The 17253-nt window shown below is 44.5% G+C and overlaps 1 protein-coding gene across 2 annotated transcripts in view; it reads right to left on the minus strand.

Moving 5' to 3' along the window:
* The window catches only part of CCDC9B (coiled-coil domain containing 9B), a 60009-nt gene that overhangs the window by 37930 nt on the left and 4826 nt on the right, over positions 1 to 17253 (minus strand). For both annotated transcript variants that reach the window (XM_033145172.1, XM_033145182.1), the window contains exons 2-5: positions 14274 to 14387; positions 12559 to 12663; positions 11355 to 11519; positions 8324 to 8476 (exon numbers count right to left, since the gene is read on the minus strand). In XM_033145172.1, coding sequence (XP_033001063.1) covers positions 8324 to 8476; positions 11355 to 11519; positions 12559 to 12663; positions 14274 to 14387 — 537 coding nt within the window. The remainder of the gene's footprint in view (positions 1 to 8323; positions 8477 to 11354; positions 11520 to 12558; positions 12664 to 14273; positions 14388 to 17253) is intronic.

A 17253-nucleotide genomic window follows, 5' to 3' on the forward strand; every position in this document is an offset into this window, starting at 1 on the left:
AAAAGTATTACTGAGCTGATTTTGCAACATCTGAAAGTGGCAGCTTTTGAAAGCTACATGAGAGTACAGAGTCAGTAGTTCTCCTGAGCTTTAAACATGAAGAGAAGAGTAAAATACAAAGAAGACAATTCCCTGGAGCAGTTCAAAGAAACAGAGGATGCTGAGAAGGCAAGTCTGAGCTTGAATGAACAACCTTTATTCCTGCTAATTGCTTGGGGCCTTTTTTTAGTTGAACATCAAACTCTCACAGAGACAGGCACAGTAATAACAAGGCAGAAACCCCATTTCAGTCGCATCTAACATTCCTCTTTTCTGTCTATGTCTCAAAAGAGCACATTTCACCAAAGATAGTTTACGTTACATGCTTGTCCATTTTATTGCAGAATTTGTCTACCGTATTTTTTTACAGCAGAAATACATGAAAACACCCATGAAGTGCAATAGAATTTGCAATAGAATACGCACACAAATGCTGTGATTTAAGGGGAGGAATTGTTCCCCATCTCTATCCAGCACTGAAGGTTGCCAACTTTTTATCTGTTTCTCCTCCTGTGCCTTTAACAGCAGAGTGATCTGGAGATATATGGAACTGGTAACATAGCAGGAAGGAGAGAGTAGGAATAAATGGATAGTTGGATAAATGGAGAGGTGCAGAAAGTGAAGGATCAGTATTGGGACCTGTGTTTTTAACTTGTTCATAAACAATATCGAGTTAGGGGTGAGCAGTGAGGTGGCCAGGTTTGCTGATTATACAAAATAGTTCAGGGTCATTAAAACAAAAAGAGATGGTGAAGAGTTCTCCTGCCTCCAGTTGTGAGACTGGAAGTGAAGAGGAAGAAGAGGCTGAGAAAGCCAGTCACTTGTTTACATCCAGGATGGGGAACAGGATTCAGTAGGCTGCTGCTGTTGTTGTTTAGTCATTTAGTTGTGTCCGACTCTTCGTGACCCCATGGACCAGAGCACGCCAGGCACGCCTATCCTTCACTGCCTCCTGCAGTTTGGTCAAACTCATGTTGGTAGCTTCGAGAACACTGTCCAACCATCTCATCCTCTGTCGTCCCCTTCTCCTTGTGCCCTCAATCTTTCCCAACATCAGGGTTTTTTCCAGGGAGTCTTCTAATGAGGTGGCCAAACTATTGGAGCCTCAGCTTCAGGATCTGTCCTTCCAGTGAGCACTCAGGGCTGATTTCCTTAAGAATGGATAGGATTGATCTTCTTGCAGTCCATGGGACTCTCAAGTGTCTCCTCCAGCACCATAATTCAAAAGCATCAATTCTTTGGTGATCAGCCTTCTTTATGGTCCAGCTCTCACTTCCATACATCACTACTGAGAAAACCATAGCTTTAACTATACGGACCTTTGTCGGCAAGGTGATGTCTTTGCTTTTTAAGATACTGTCTAGGTTTGTCATTGCTTTTTCCCCAAGAAGCAGGTGTCTTTTAATTTCATGACTGCTGTCACCATCTGCAGTGATCATGGAACCCAAGCAAGTAAAATCTCTCACTGCCTCCATTTCTTCCCCTTCTATTTACCAGGAGGTGATGGGACCAGTGACCATGATCTTAGTTTTTTTGATGCTGAGCTTCAGACCATATTTTGCGCTCTCCTCTTTCACCCTCATTAAAAGGTTCCTTAATTCCTCCTCACTTTCTGCCATCAAGATTGTATCATCAGCATATCTGAGGTTGTTGATATTTCTTCCGGCAATCTTAATTCCGGCTTGGGATTCATCCAGTCCAGCCTTTTGCATGATGAAAGGCTGGACAGTAGGCTGCTACCATGGGCAATAAAGCCAAGGTGACCTTCCTTTAAGTGCTGAATCTCCATAGACATGGGCTTCACTCAAATATCAGCAACTTCAGGTTCTGCAATTGTAGCTGACTGGGAGTTCTTGTGCAACAAACCTGCTTCCCCAAAAGAGTAGATTTTTGGTGAAAGGGGAAATGATAGGAAAACGCAGCTGAAGGGTGGGATAACCTTACCTTGAGGCAACATCATCTAACCACCCTGCAAACGTATCAGAATGAATGGTCATCGAATTTCATTATTATTATTTTCACTTATGAGTTGCTTCCCACAAGGCAATCATTTTTGTTACATAGGTTAGATGGTTGTTGTGTCACAATGTTCTCTCACACTTTCCCATGTATTTCCCCATAACTTCCCTTGTCACAAAAGTCTGATCTTTTGGGGAAGCAGGTATGTTGCTCAAGGCCTCTTGTTCATTATTACACAACTTGAATTTGCCAGTATGTGACTGAATCCCACTCCAAAATAGTGACTGTCTAAAAGCACCTCTGCTTCTTTATTGTCTCTACACTACACTGTCTAGCAATGAGTCTCCATGATTTCAGACAATAATTTTTGCCACCCTTACCTGCAGATGCCAGAAACTGAGCCAGAGATATTCTGCATGCAAAGTATATGCTCTGTCACTGAGTTATATCCCTTCCCCTACTACTGAGCTAGTAAAAAGTTTGCTTAATTATCTCTTTGTCCTTCACCCCTCCATCCCCCCCTTGATTATTATTTTTCTGAAAATATTGGGTGGCTCAGAAGGACTCACCTTCATTTACTCCATTTGTCATCTGACCCCAATTTCATTTCATTCCTACAATCATGTGGCACTTACCTCTTTAGACAGGAAGCGTATTAACTCATGATATATTATCTCTCTATACACTGTTAATAAAAAAGCAATTCAAACAGTCCACAAACCATAGACGTCCAATTTAGAGATGATTTGCTGCATACTAATTAACCATTATGCTTCACTGGATCTGGATACACCACTCTGAAGCTTAAATGCACTGTTGCATAAAACAGCAGTATGTTAAATGCAGCTATTACCAAAATGAAAGAGGGGGCAGAGTACAGAGAGGTCTCTGAGGAAACCCGATACTAAAAGACTGAGAGAGAGAGAGAGAGAGAGAGAGAGAGAGAGAGAGAGAGAGAGAGAGATTACTCAACTCTCTGCTGACAACTGGGATATTGGTGCCAGGGAAAATCTTGGGCACTGGGCAGGAGGGCAGGCTATGATAGTAATAAGGTTTCTCCTTCTTAGACCATGGGGATTTGCTTTACTGTCATCTATGGGAGAGGACAATGAGATTGCAATTCCATTTAGTCTCCACTGAAGCAGAAACAGGCACTGGTTTGAAGAGGGTACATGTTATCAGTTGGCAATCACAACAACAAGAAGAAGAGTTTGGATTTGATATCCTGCTTTATCACTACCCAAAGGAGTCTCAAAGCAGCTAACATTCAACAAACACTCTGTGAGGTGAGTGGGGCTGAGAGACTTCAAAGAAGTGTGAGTAGCCCAAGGTCACCCAGCAGCTGCATGTGGAGGAGCGGAGACGCGAACCCAGTTCCCCAGATTACGTTCTACCGCTCTTAACCACTACACCACACTGGCAAGGGATATATTTTAAGGGAAGTAGCACTAAACCCCACATACACTTGCTCTTGGTGAGCCAGAATCCTCCCCAGCCATCAGTAAATGCCCTTGGACACGGACAACCCAGTAGCCTGAGTAGTAAGCTACCCTAAAGTGTTGCTGTGAAGATGAACTGGAATCTTAAGAGTATCGCAAGAAGCCTCCACACATATGAATTAGCCCAAACCCTAGCCTAGGCAAGGGATGGGAAGCTATTTTCAACCTGAGGGCTGTATTTCCTTCAGGCCAATCTTCTGGATGCCACATGTCACTGGCAGGCAGGGTCACAGGGAAGAGAGGGTAGGCTCATTTCTACATACCCAGCCCTCTCAATCCCCCATCTAGGCAACCAATAAGGAAGCACTATCAGAGTTCAAGGACACATTCCAGCCAGGCCAGAAACACTCGAGGAGAATGCAAAGCAGAGCCAGTGATGGGTGTTGCTGAGTGGGAGGTGGGTATGGCCTGGGGAGAATCCCAAGGGCAGACAGAGAGGCTTGGAGGGCAGCATTTGGCTCCCAGGTCTGAGGTTTCCCATTCCTGCGCTAGACCTTCATTTGATGCCCTTCCAAAGCATGGCAGGTAGGCAACAAGGTGAGAACCTTTTCTGTGGTGGCATTAAGATGCCAGGGCACTCTGCCCAAGGTGAAGCTCCACACTGCTTGCTTGCTTTACACCAGGCATGTCCAACAGGTAGATTGTGATCTACTAGTAGATCACTGAACGTCTGTGGTAGATCACTGGTAGATCACTGGCTCCCCCCCCCAAAGAAGCTCAACAACTTTGGCTCCCCTAAAAAAAGCTCAACATACTTTCCCTGCACCCCCCCAAAAAACGGGGCTTTCCTTCTCCCTAAAAGAAGCTCAACAACTTTGACCTGAACCCCAAAAAGGGGGTAGATCACTGCCAGTTTTTAACTCTGTGAGTAGATCACAGTCTCTTGGGAGTTGGCCATCCCTGCTTTATGCTGAGCAGTCAAGACTCCAACCCCTCCCCCTATCAGGCATTGGCTCTTAAAAGGGATTCTGATTTTTAAATCAATTTTTACTTTGAAGGATGAATGTGATTTTGAATACATTGTTTCGATTTTGGTATATTTTCTATAGCTAATAAAACAGACCAACTTTGATTTTTGATTTTTTTTTTTACAGAATGGCTGGACAGAATATATCTTCAAAAAACCCTACTCTGAATTCCAACGCCTCTCAGTATTTATGTGGTACCACTTTTCTCACGTCTATCATATCGCTCCTCAAAACATGCAATTTCCTGGAAACGTTTAGCTCTGTCCATTAGTCCTTGCACTTAACTCAAGCTATATGTAACTACATGTGCTTACATTCACCCTCTCTTACTCTAGTCCTGCTCTTTGTCATCTCTCTGGATTTTCAAAAATTGGATGGGCAGAGCTCTTTCTTTTAGAAGACTGAATGTGCAAATACTGGTTTCAGTTCTACTCCTTTAGCTCCCTCTCGGGGTTATAGCATGGTATAGCACATCGAAGGAACAGTAAGCCTTGGGGCCCTTCCAGGCAATCAGGTTTTCACATAAGAATTGCTTGGTTTGCAATTCATTCATTGTGAGGATCCAGGCATACAATGTTGTGTTGTTGGGGAAATGGACTTTCCTCCGTAGCCAGATACTTTGACAATGGGTCAGATCAACATAATGCAAAACGTTGTTTCTTGCTGTGTGAACAAGTTTTCCTGAGCTCCAGGTTACAAGCTCTCCCATTCTCCCAGCTTTCTGGCGTGCAAAACAGTATCCGATGAGAAGCATACATTTCCACTTTTAAACAAGCTACAGTGCCCTGTAACGTCTGAACGTCAGGGACTGTGGTTTGTTTGTTTAATTAAATTTGAGTAGGTGTGATAGTGAATATTGTCCCACTAACATTCAATGAACATGCAAATTGTGGCAGTTTCCACTCCGGGTTTCTGTTCCTGACAGAATTCTCCAAAATCCCTAGCTACAGGTTAGCCACCTCTGCCATACTCTCGCTAGCATAGCATTGTCCACACTGACTGGTAGCAGCTGCCCAGGATTTCAGCCTGAGATATCTCCCAATGCTACCTGAAGATCCCAGAGATTCAACATGGGACCTTCCGCACACAAAGCAGAAGCTCTCTCGCTGAGCTGCAGCCCTTTTTCTCACTGGGGGCGTTCGTATTTCGAACTCTCCCATCACTAAGGCAGATGGAAAAGTTCCATTTGGGAAATGTTGTCAGCACTTGGGGAAAAGAGCTGTGTAAATATTCAGTGAATGGAAAGCCAACTGCAGTTTACATCCTAGTAACATCATGCTACATTGCACATGACCAAATTCCCCACATGTCTGTATATTTATAATGTAAACCTGGCCCATCAGAGGCATGCAGGGACGGCTTCTGTAAATCCCTGGAAAATAAGGGCACTTGGAGGATCTGCCATTGTATTTCCCAAGAGCCCACAGCACTGCAAGATACAGTTTCCACATAAATCACCTTTAGGCTATTCAGTAGCGGAGCACGTTTCACAAAAAGCTCCCCCTCTTTTCCCCGTTCCCAACGACTTTTTGTGCCTCCTCCCCTCTTCATTCTTTGCCATCTCTGTGTTTATCTAACATGCCTCGACCGTATGGCGAAGTCTGTAAAGCCCTGAGTCACTCGCAGCCTTACACAAAAAGGCATTTACTGCCAAATGTACTGTTTAAAAGCTCTTTAAACTCCAGGCCCAAATCTGCGTGTACTTCATGCTGGGAGGCGTCGCAGGGCCTGGGCCTGAGGACAATGGTGCACTGTTTCTGGGAAAGTGCAGACCATGAGAGAGAGAGGCTTGAGCTGGCTGCGCCGGCCGCCTCTCTCAGCGTGATTTACACTCTCTGTTTCAATGTGTCCATGTGCTCCCTGCAGGCCTGTCATCCATCTTGCCTGAGAAAACAGCCTTGCCCATCTGGGGCTGTAAAACTCTCGCATGCCCCCCCCTCACCATGTCAACAGGCTTCCCCCCCCCCTCTCCTCGCAGGCAGCGGGGCAGAGTGTAGGCCCGGCAGCTGAGTTAAAGCCTGAAGGCTGAATAGGACGCACAGCTTGTGCTGTTCTTGGGCTAATCCTCTTCTCCGTCAGCAGAATGTTACCCAGGCACCATCAATTTGAGGCAGCTGGAGTTCGGCTCTGAAGTCTGCTTTTAAAAACCTTGGCCCAGAAAGCGCAGAAGCACACGCTTCAGAAGATGCCAAAAGGAAGTGGGCCCTCAGACAGTGGTTGGATAGTGTCATTCTGAGGGAGACAGTCATGCCTCTTGGCTAGAATCAGTGGCATTCTGAAAAACTGGATTCTGCACCTTTTAATCCTATGTCACTTTCCCCTGTAGGCCTACTTAGTTGCTCAATTTCTAACCAGGGATGCTAGTATTATTATTATTATTATTATTATTATTATTATTATTATTATTATTAGTCCTGTTCCTGTGCCTAACAGCAGCTTGATAAAAAATAATTGTTGGTGGTGTAGAGGTAGCAACATTAAAAAAAGAGATTTGTATTGTTTATAAATATCAGGATTTTGTCCTCAAGATCTTAAGATATTCTTACTTAAAAGTGAAAAGTTACAAAGAATTCCAATAGTAACAGCGATGTTTTCGTGTCAAGAGCTGCCATTCCCTCAGGAGTAATTTCTTGGGGGCCACATACCAAGGATTGGGAGGGCCAAAGTCTTCTTTCTCTGCCCGACATCCCGTTTGCTCTCACAGTGCATGAGGACAGAAGCCCTTCCACAGTTGCCATCCTGATGAACTGTGTCCCTTCCCCACAGTGTGACAATTAGAATTAAAAATAAACCTCCCATTGGAAAAAACGAAAATTGTTTGCAGATAAGTGTTGGAAGAAGCTGGGACAGAGCAACAAGAGCTCACCCCGTCACGCAGATTCGAACCGCGGACCTTCCAATCAGCAAGCCCAAGAGGCTCAGTGGTTTAGATCTCAGTGTCACCCACTGTGGTCAGTACAAATAAACTTTAGGATGTGACTCCTCTTGGTTTGCCTAAGGAGGCCACGGGCAGTGCCATGATGACATCCTAGGGAAGGGCAAAGATGGGGCTGTTTCCCAGAGCCATTTCAAGGGACCTAACTGCTTCACTGGCTACTTAAATGTGCACTTGGTATAGGACTCAGAGTCATAGCGGACAGAGTGGTTTGGGTGCTGTAGCTGTAAGCGTTGAAGGTGTGGCACAATAAGTATCAGTAACTGACACCTGAAGCGCTTGCTTGAGTTCCCCTAGTGCAGTTACTGCATGCTATCTCAAGATGTCACAGTAGAGGAAGCATCACTGAAAAACTAACATAGCATGGACGGTCCAGGATGAATAAACCACGAATGCACTATTATTTCATCAATGACATGGTGCAGATGACACTTGCAAAAAAAAATAATCAGTTTGGAAGGGCCTTGGGAAGCTGCCTTAAGTTATACCAAGTCAGACCACTGGCCCAACTAGCTTAGTAGTGTCATCTCTGATGGGCAATAGCTCTCTAGCATGCCAGGAAAGAGTTTTTCCCAACTGCACTGGGAGAGAGACCCCAGAGATAGACTGAGGGAGCGTTTGCATACTATAGCCTTTCCATCACCCCTTCCCTTTTCAGTCTGCTGCTGTATGCAAGATTTCAATGTTTGCCCCACAAGACATCAGAGAGGTAGCTGCGTAAGTGGATTGTTGCAGCATTGGAGCAGAAAGCAAGTTTCCAAATAATTTTCAGCTTCCCAAAATCTGTTAAAGCAGCAGCAGCAGCACCTCTGCATCAGGAGCTAGCATCCTTGGCAACATGTATTTAACACTGGGGCTGGGGGACGGGGTTGAGTGCAAGCAGAGAACTGGAACCAAAGGGAGCCATTTGGGAAAATACTCACCCTGCCTTTGTTGTCCATTGTAATAGCAATCTGCATCCTTCTTCCCCTGCGGAAAGCAACCAACTGATCAATCTCTTCTTCACTGATGTCTGGGGCCTCCCCTGGGCTCACAAGACACTCTGATCCCCGTTTTTCACTCACAACCCGCTTTCCCTAGAAAAGGCAGAATCAGAGTATGCTGTTTCTTGCCCTGTACAGTATGTATAGAAAGGTGCATATTTAGAGTAAGTATGCCTGTTTGGTGCTGAAAAAACAAGTATAATAAATAGCAAATTCCATTCATTGATAGCTACCAGTTGTAATCAATCTAATTCCGAAAAGAAATATTTCAGCCAGAAATTCAGTATAATGAACCTTTGTGGATAACATATAAGATATGTTAGAATTATAATTTTGTTGCTCTAAACTAATCAAGACTGAAGTAACAAGTGTTCCCTTAATTTTTTTGTCAGCGTTTAGGAGGACTGTGTAAAGATCAGCTAACTCCCTTCGGGGTTGATGAATTTTCTTAGCTTCCGAGCCAAAAAATTCTCATCATGGGAATTGTTTTCCTGGATGAAAACCAGCACGACTAAGCAAAATATAGCAGAGATGATATAACTTTTATTCCGTGTAATTGAAAATATCACTATGTTTTGAGGGTAGCACACAGATTACTTAGAGCGCATAGACTCAGAGTAACAGAATCAACTAATGACGTCAAGGACCTTCTGCTAGCACAACAGGGCTTTCTGCCCCCTCCTCCCTCATGCACCCCAAAATTGGTTCAAGGGGAGTTGGGAGAACCCTCAGAACAGTATGCCAGGGCACGAAAGGAGAATCATTCCACCCGGCCCACTTCACAGTAATTTATGAAAATGAATGAGAGAAATGACTGAAACACATTTTCATACCAAAATATACCACATGCAACATTAATAACAGGATTCGAACTGCAAGAAAAAATCTGACTAAACACGAAGGGTGGAATCCAATGTAGTGTTAAGGCTTTTTTTTTTTTAAAAGAATTTATGCTTCTGCAACAGAACGTTTTCCTTTCCCATACACCCCCTTAATCTGTTCTAGGAGTTTCCCCAACCCTCTGGAAGAGATTTCAGGTGAATAGTGGGAAAGGGGGGGGGGTCGGTCCTGTTGTGCAAGTAGAATTTTTTGCACTGATGGGACTTGTTAGTAAAATACTGCCCCCAACCCTCATTGCTTCTGACATCTTCAACCTGTATTAGCACTCATGGAAATATTCTTTTTAGAAATGCCTAAGAACAGAAAAGACTTGTATTTCAAGCTTTCATACTGCTGGGCAGGGCTATTTTTCTAGAAAAAGAGGTGCCAGAACTCACCATGAACACCTCCCTCATTCTCTTATAATGGCAATGGAGCCTACCTGAGAGGTGCCAAAACTGAGTTCCGGCACGTTCCAGCTGAAAAAAAAAAAAGCCCTACTACTGGGGCTTTGAAGCATCAACCCCTTCTAGGTCTTCTTCCTGCCTTTGAGGTCTTTATTCTGACAGTATGTAGTTGAATCCAAACATGTTGCTCAAGTCAAGGATCTGCCATTGCCTTCTTTAATGTTACTGTAAGAGATTCATATTACACTCTGCTTGTATGTCAACACAGCCTAATGTGATGTGTTGTTTTGACTGCCACTGCGAACGAAACAGATGTCGTCACCGAGCTGTCCCCAAAGATGTCTAGAGAGCTTTTCTGAAGTGGTGGAAATGAATTTACAATCCTATCAGGCAGTAAAAGACTGAAGGGTCACTTACAATCTGAGTGCAAGCTGCTTTTTTTTTTTTTTTAATGCTATATTGATTTACTATTTGCGACAATGATTCCAAATTGGCTAAAGCCTATATGTTGTATAGTAGGAACATTCTCACAAAGATTACCACCCAAATGCTGACTTACTCAGTAAGCAATAATATGGACTTCATTAAAAGTTTGATTAGTCCTGAATAAGTATCCTGTGTGGATTGTAAATACATTTGCTCGCAGATGAAGCTCACTGGGTGGCCTTGCTGGACTGGAATGTTGGTGAACCAGATTCAAAACCTGCCCTACCATGACTCTTATTGGGTGGCCTTGTGGATCATGCTGGGTTGGCAGGGACGTTTCTAGCACCTTGGCTGCCCAGGGCGGGAAGCCAAGAGGCACCCCTGGGGGCGGGGCATCGCGGTATGTGCATGCGTCATGACGTCACGACGCACACGCACAGCGCTACACCCCATCCCCGGGGATGCCGGGCGGCGGCTTCAGGAGTCTCTGCGGGCTGCAGAGACTCCCGAAGCCACCGCCCGGCACCCCTTCCTGCTGCGGCTGTTCATACCTATGCGAGCAGCTGCGGCACAAAGGGGTGCCGGGTGGTGGCTTCGGGAGTCTCTGCAGCCCGCAGAGCCTCCTGAAGCCGCCGCCCGGGCTCTTTGGTGGAGCTCAAGTTGGGGCAGTGGAGAGGGGTGGGCCAGCGAGGAGGGGTGTCACCCCTCCTCACTGGCTCGCCCCTCTCCATTCCCCGGCTCCGCAAGCCAGCCAGAGCGCAGCATAGAGGCAAGGGGCGGGCCAGCGAGGAGGGGGTGGCACCCCTCCTTGCTGGCCTGCCCCTTGCCTCCACGCCCCGGCGAAAAAAGCCGCTGGAAGGGGGGCTATTTTCGGCACTGCTGGGGCAGAGCCGCAGGGGCGGCCAGCAAGAGGGTGTGTGACCCCAGCAGTGCTGAAAATAGCCTTTAAAAAAAAGCCGGGGCCAGGGCCGCCGGCCAAAGTGTCACCCCCAGCAGGGCGCTGCCCGGGGCGGGCCACCCCCACCCCCCTTGCTACGCCCCTGCAGGTTGGGATATTAGAGAACCACATTCAAACCCTGCTTGCACATTAAGTTTATTGGAATATTTTTTGGGCAAACAATGTGGGACCCCCCCTTTTTGCTGAATGTAAGTTGCTTTGTTTAAACTGGAATGCTTTTACTTGTATTTCATCATTGCAACCTGAATTTGCTGGCATCTCTAGAGATTCAGCACTTTTAAAAAACGGGCTGGGGACTCACCTTGGCTTTGTTGTCCATGGTAACAGCCAACTGAACCCTCTTCCCCATCCTGAATGTAAACAAGTGATCAGATTCTTCGTCATCTTCCTCCTCCTCACTTCCAATCCCAAAACTGGAGGCAGGAGGGCCGCTGCTTCCCCATTTCTCACTCACGACTCTTTTCTCCTGCCAATAGGACAAACACTTAGCTAGGAAATGGTCAGGATGTTGCCATATTAACCTCCCCCCTTTCTCTTTTGCCTTAACAGCTGGGGAGAAGAAGCTATGAAAATGTCAGAAGGGCTCTATGACTGCACACTTTTTGCCAGTGATACAAATACTGAGAAATTCTTTCTAAAGAAATAGCTGGTCCTTTTGTCCAATTTGCCAGGCAACCTATAAATCTGGCGAGGGGAAAAAGCATCTCTTCACTTATGAATCTGACATTTGGCTGAAATGTCAAAGGTTTAGGAAAACAATAGAGTCATCATGGTGTGGATCTTTATTCATGAGAAATAGATGGTGCAATAGTGTGTGCTGGGCTCACTCCAGTCTTTCATCATCTATTCTCTTCTATTATTATTTTTAAACCATAGTTCACAGAGGTGTTTAAATTTACTCCTCAATGGAGAGCCATCCCCAAACACATGTACTTGCACATACCGTATTACTGTTACATTTTGGTAAAGGTAAAGGAACCCTGACAGTTAAGTCCAGTCGCAAATGACTCTGGGGTTGTGGCACTCATCTAGCTTTACTGGCCAAGGGAGCCGACGTTTGTCTGCAGACAGATTTTCTGGGTCATGTGGCCAGCATGACTAAGCCGCTTCTGGCGAAACCAGAGCAGCGCACGGAAACACTGTTTACCTTCCCGCTGGAGCGGTACCTATTTATCTACTTGCACTTTGATGTGCTTCCGAACTGCTAGGTTGGCAGAAGCTGGGACCAAACAACGGGATCTCACCCCGTCGCAGGGATTCGAACCACTGACCTTCCAATTGGCAAGCCCTAGGCTCAGTGGTTTAGACCACAGCGCCACCCGCATCCCACTGTTACATTTAGGAACCTGTAAATCATTCTGAGAGCTGATAGAGCCTGAAGCCTGATGGTCTCTATATTTATTACATATTGATTTCATAATCCATCACCGGTAAGTCCTCTCTAACCTTGCAAGAATGGAATGTATAAAAATCCTTCCTTAGCAGGAAGGGGAGATAATGCTTACGTTATGGGCTTTGGTGATGGTGATGGTGAGGCCATCTGGCCTGGCTTTCCTTGACGTGACAGCCATACCCTCCTGCTCTGCTCGCTTCCTGTCCTCTTCTATTTCCTGCAAAAATGACAGCCAGCTTCTCTATCAGATCAGCTTACAACAAGCGGAAAGCTAGAAACAAAGCAATCTCAAACAAAGGGAGAAACATAGGGAAGCTATGAGAAACTGTACATTCATCAGCAGACATTTGCCGCTGCCACTGTATTTGACAATAGCAGCATCCAGGTGATGACTATATTTACCAAAGCTTTACTGAGACATGTGATTTCTTCTTCTCCTTCAGAGAGTTGAAGATAGTTTTGAAGACCACCTCTGTCCGTATGAACCTACCTGGACCCCCAAGATCATTATCTGAGGCCTTTCTTTATGTGCCTCCTCCATGAGAGGTCTGGAGGGTGGCAACATAAGAAAGGGCCTTTTCTGCAGTGGCTCCTTGTTTGTGGGATGCTCTACTCAGGGAGGTTCAGCTGGCGCCTTCATTAGTCGCCAGGAGAAAACATTCCTCTTTAACTAGACCTTTGGCTGATCGACATCTAGTGCCTTGTGTTTTCTTTGTTTTTGTTTTTATTATGTATTTTGTGTTTCTCATATTGTGATTTGGTGATTTTATGTTGTGAACCGCCCTGAGATCTATGGGGATAATAATAATAATAATAATAATAATAATAATAATAATAATAATAATAATAATATGGTAAGTAGACACTATTTTCACCTCTGGTAAACAGGTTTCACAGGTTTTATATTCTGGCATCATCTGATTGACCAAGAGGCCTCAAAATAAAGAAGTGAACACCATGGGAAGCGATACATCTCTAAAATAGCCTCCACTCTTGCAAAGACTATTGCCTGTTTCCAGTCTCATTTTCAATCTCTTAAATTCTGCGTGCCCAAACACAGTCTCAATACATTGATTCAGGGCAGACTGCTATTGCACACTTCCTGAATGAAATATAGAGCTGGTATTAGCATACTGATGACAACACGCTCCAAAGCTCAGGTTAATCTGAACCAGAAATGTCAATGGATGGTAAACCATACAGTATTCTGACTCCTATGGGGCACCTTGAAGGCCCTTCCACACTTGGTTTGTCCCGCCAATTCTAGTCATGGGTCCAAGAGGGGTTTTCTTTGTCCTGCCCCCACTTTCCCCAGGAAAACCTAATGTTTACTGCTATTCAGAACAAGTACCAATCCACAGAAAACCCAATTGACATTCAGCAGTGAACAGCTGGTGTTCTCAGGTAAAGTGGTGGAACAAAAAAAAAGTATAGGACCCGTGACTAGAAATCATGAGACAAAGTATGAATAGGCCTCAAGTCTATTTAACTGAGGAGGCATCTTGCAGCAGTGCCCAAGCAGAAGTTATCTAGCCATAGGCTTCTTCCCCATTCCCCAACATGATTGCTGTTCCTTAGGTTCCTTGGTTTAGGCTCCTTACAATTCTGGCAGCCTGATCTGTTATGCAGAATAATAATTCCAGTCCCGGTGGGAGTAAATGCTGATTTCTATGTCACCTACTTCAAGTTACTTAGGCCACATCAAGCTACTGGTGTCAGCTGAACAAAGAATGCAACAAACTGAATTTTTAAAAAGAGTTATCAGCATATAGGGCTTCGAACATTCACCAATTAGGCCCCGAAACTGAGCTAAGAAGTCAAACATACATGATATCTTCGCATAAGGGCTTCGTTCTTTTTCCGCAAAGCTATGATTTTCTTATCCAGTTCGACATCTTTTTGTTCTTTTTTCCGCAACACTGCATCGTCCACAGTGGCATCCTAATGAAACGAAAGAGCTTTAGGGGATTTCCACATATGGTCAGTAAAACAGATAACAGATACACATATGGTTAATAGTACAGATTTTACTTTTTTACATTGATATTCCATGATTCTTCCATCATGGGACCCATTTTGTCTTAGTTTCAGCAAGGTGGTAGCCTTGTTATTTATTGAAATTCATTTCTAGCTGTTCCTCCCAAGGAAGGAATTTTGGCCATACCATGGGATCTCTTTGTCTTCTCTCTTTCAACCAAGAAGAAGATGGAAGACAAAGGTCTTCATCACCCACAGCAATCAAACATTTACCACTATGTTTTAAAGTCACAGAAGATAGGTACCCAGTGTCCTATTTCGAATAAACGTAGCCAGATAGTATTTTAACTTAAAATTGTAATGAAAAAATATAAATTTGGATAAGTATGTGGCTGACTATATGCAATTGTATATTTATACTGTAATATTGACACTGACAAACGTGTACGTGTGTGTGTGTGTGTGTGCTCTGCTAAGATCTGTAGGCCAAAGCAGAGATTTCATGCAAGATATAAGGCATGCTACAATAAGGGTAGTTTACTGAAGCATTAACAAGATCAAAATCCAAATATATCCACCAGAAAGAGCAGCACTTCTAAATGAAGGGAGGATCAACAGCCGAGCCAGCTGCAGGTTTGAGGAAATCCTGAGTAAATACTTCCATCAGTCAACCACTTCCTCTGTTGGTGAGCCCTGGCACTGTTGGGGTGGGCAGGTAGGCAAAAGCAACACTGAATAGCATTGGATGGCTGACTCCAGCTGCCACTGAAATTTGCCACAATGCCCTGGGACAATAATATGCAAGGTTACTGATGCTGGCTCTGATCATAAACATCTAAGCATCTTGGTGGCTGTCATGTGCAGTGTCTATACGATTTCAGCTCTTCGTGTAATCAGCTCTGGGTAGTGATTCAGCATGCTAGCAAGGATATGCTAGGAGTCAAGTCTAACAAGAACAATCTCCTTTATTGCAGTAGGAACTTGACTGACTGCAGGGAAAGGGCGAGCTCCTTTTATACTTTCAGGAACAGGAGTTGGGGAAAGGATACATTTAGATTTTGGCGGGACCCAATCAGAGTAAGGATCCAAATTGTGCCAACAAGTTAACCAATAGCAACTGTCACCGCACCCATTTGAATCACCCTGGAGCGGGAAAGGTAGTTACAGAACTAGCAGTGAAACTCATGTATGCATATTAAACCAATACATAACAGTGGCCATTCCTGGAAAGAAGATGACAAACTCAATGGGCCCTTAGTATGATCCAGCAGACCTCTTCTTAAAAAGTAATACTGGATTTTTCAGGCAAAATTTGATTTCCTTGCAGAAGGAATCAGTGAAATCTGGATAAATGAAGAATCTGTATTAAGTGGGTGGCGTGGCTTTTCAAGCACTATTTTTCTCTGCAAAATGGGTTGAGGATTAGAGAAGTAATAGCTGGTATCTGTGAGCTTGTGTATATTTTGGCACTCAATCGAAAACATTTCTCCTCCCCAAATATTTTCCAGCCCCCCAAAAAGTTCATGGTAAATCACAATTTCCTAAGTTACAAATTCAATTTAGGTGTTAAATATCAAGTCTGAAGTTAGTGTTCACATTTTGACAGGGCTATCTGACCCTAGGTATCCTCCTGTGAATATCAAGTTTTGTAATCTGGCCTGGCAGATTCTGAGCCAGATATATTGAGTGCAAATTTCTTCTGTTCTGCTCCTTCCCATCTCTCTTCAGGAGCTGAGCCAGCCTTCATTTTAGGGTGTAACACACAGGGATGGGTAAATATGCAGACACTGGTTTCTCTCAGTTTCTAATTTTTCCCATCCTGAAGGTCAGTCCTCCACGTTTCCACATCAGTTTGCATTTTTGTTTCAAAGTCTCAATGAAAATTCACCAGCATATTTGTGTTAAGTTCTCCTCTTCTTCACAGTTTTGTATGCAATTTTGAAAAGTAATCTCTGTTAATACAATGCATATTATGTTATCTTCCTTGATATATGCATTTTTGTACACATTATGTGGTTGAAGAACTGCATTGCAAATACTGGAGAAGTGCGAATTCTGAAGAATGGTTGCGATTCAGTCGGCATATTGTTTCAGATTGTATGAATTAGGTACATTTGCCTTTAAATGTGAACAGAACCTAATTTCTCCTCTATCCACCATCCCTAGTAACTCAGCCTTCTTGAACCTGCTCCTTTCCAGATACTTTGGACGACAATTCCTATCACCTTAGCCAGCAGAGTCAACTCTCATCATTTAAAGCATAAGGACCATCCCCTGCTCCTTTTAGGAACTAGGTAAAGGTAAAGGGACCCCTGAACAACAACAACAAAGGGACCCCTGACCATTAGGTCCAGTCGTGGACGACTCTGGGGTTGCAGCGCTCATCTCGCTTTACTGGCCGAGGGAGCCGGCATACAGCTTCTGGGTCATGTGGCCAGCATGACTAAGCTGCTTCTGGCGAACCAGAGCAGCACACGGGAATACCGTTTACCTTCCCGCCAGAGAGGTACCTATTTATCTACTTGCACTTCGACATGCTTTCAAACTGCTAGGTTGGCAGGAGCGGAGACCGAGGAACGGGAGCTCACACCATCACGGGGATTCGAACCGCCGACCTTCTGATCAGCAAGCCCTAGGCTCTGTGGTTTAACCCACAGCACCACCCATATCCCTATGGAACTAGGAACTGTGCAGTAGCAAGTAAGGCATGCTGCACCTGTGGAACTAGAAGTTTGCATAAACAGATGGTGGCACTTGTAATACCCTATAATTTTAGGAGTTGCTAAAACGTCAGCTTATTGTCTAGCCATGAGATCCCTCGATACCTACA

The sequence above is a fragment of the Lacerta agilis genome, chromosome 1 (assembly GCF_009819535.1).
Source record: "Lacerta agilis isolate rLacAgi1 chromosome 1, rLacAgi1.pri, whole genome shotgun sequence".
NCBI lineage: Eukaryota > Metazoa > Chordata > Lepidosauria > Squamata > Lacertidae > Lacerta > Lacerta agilis.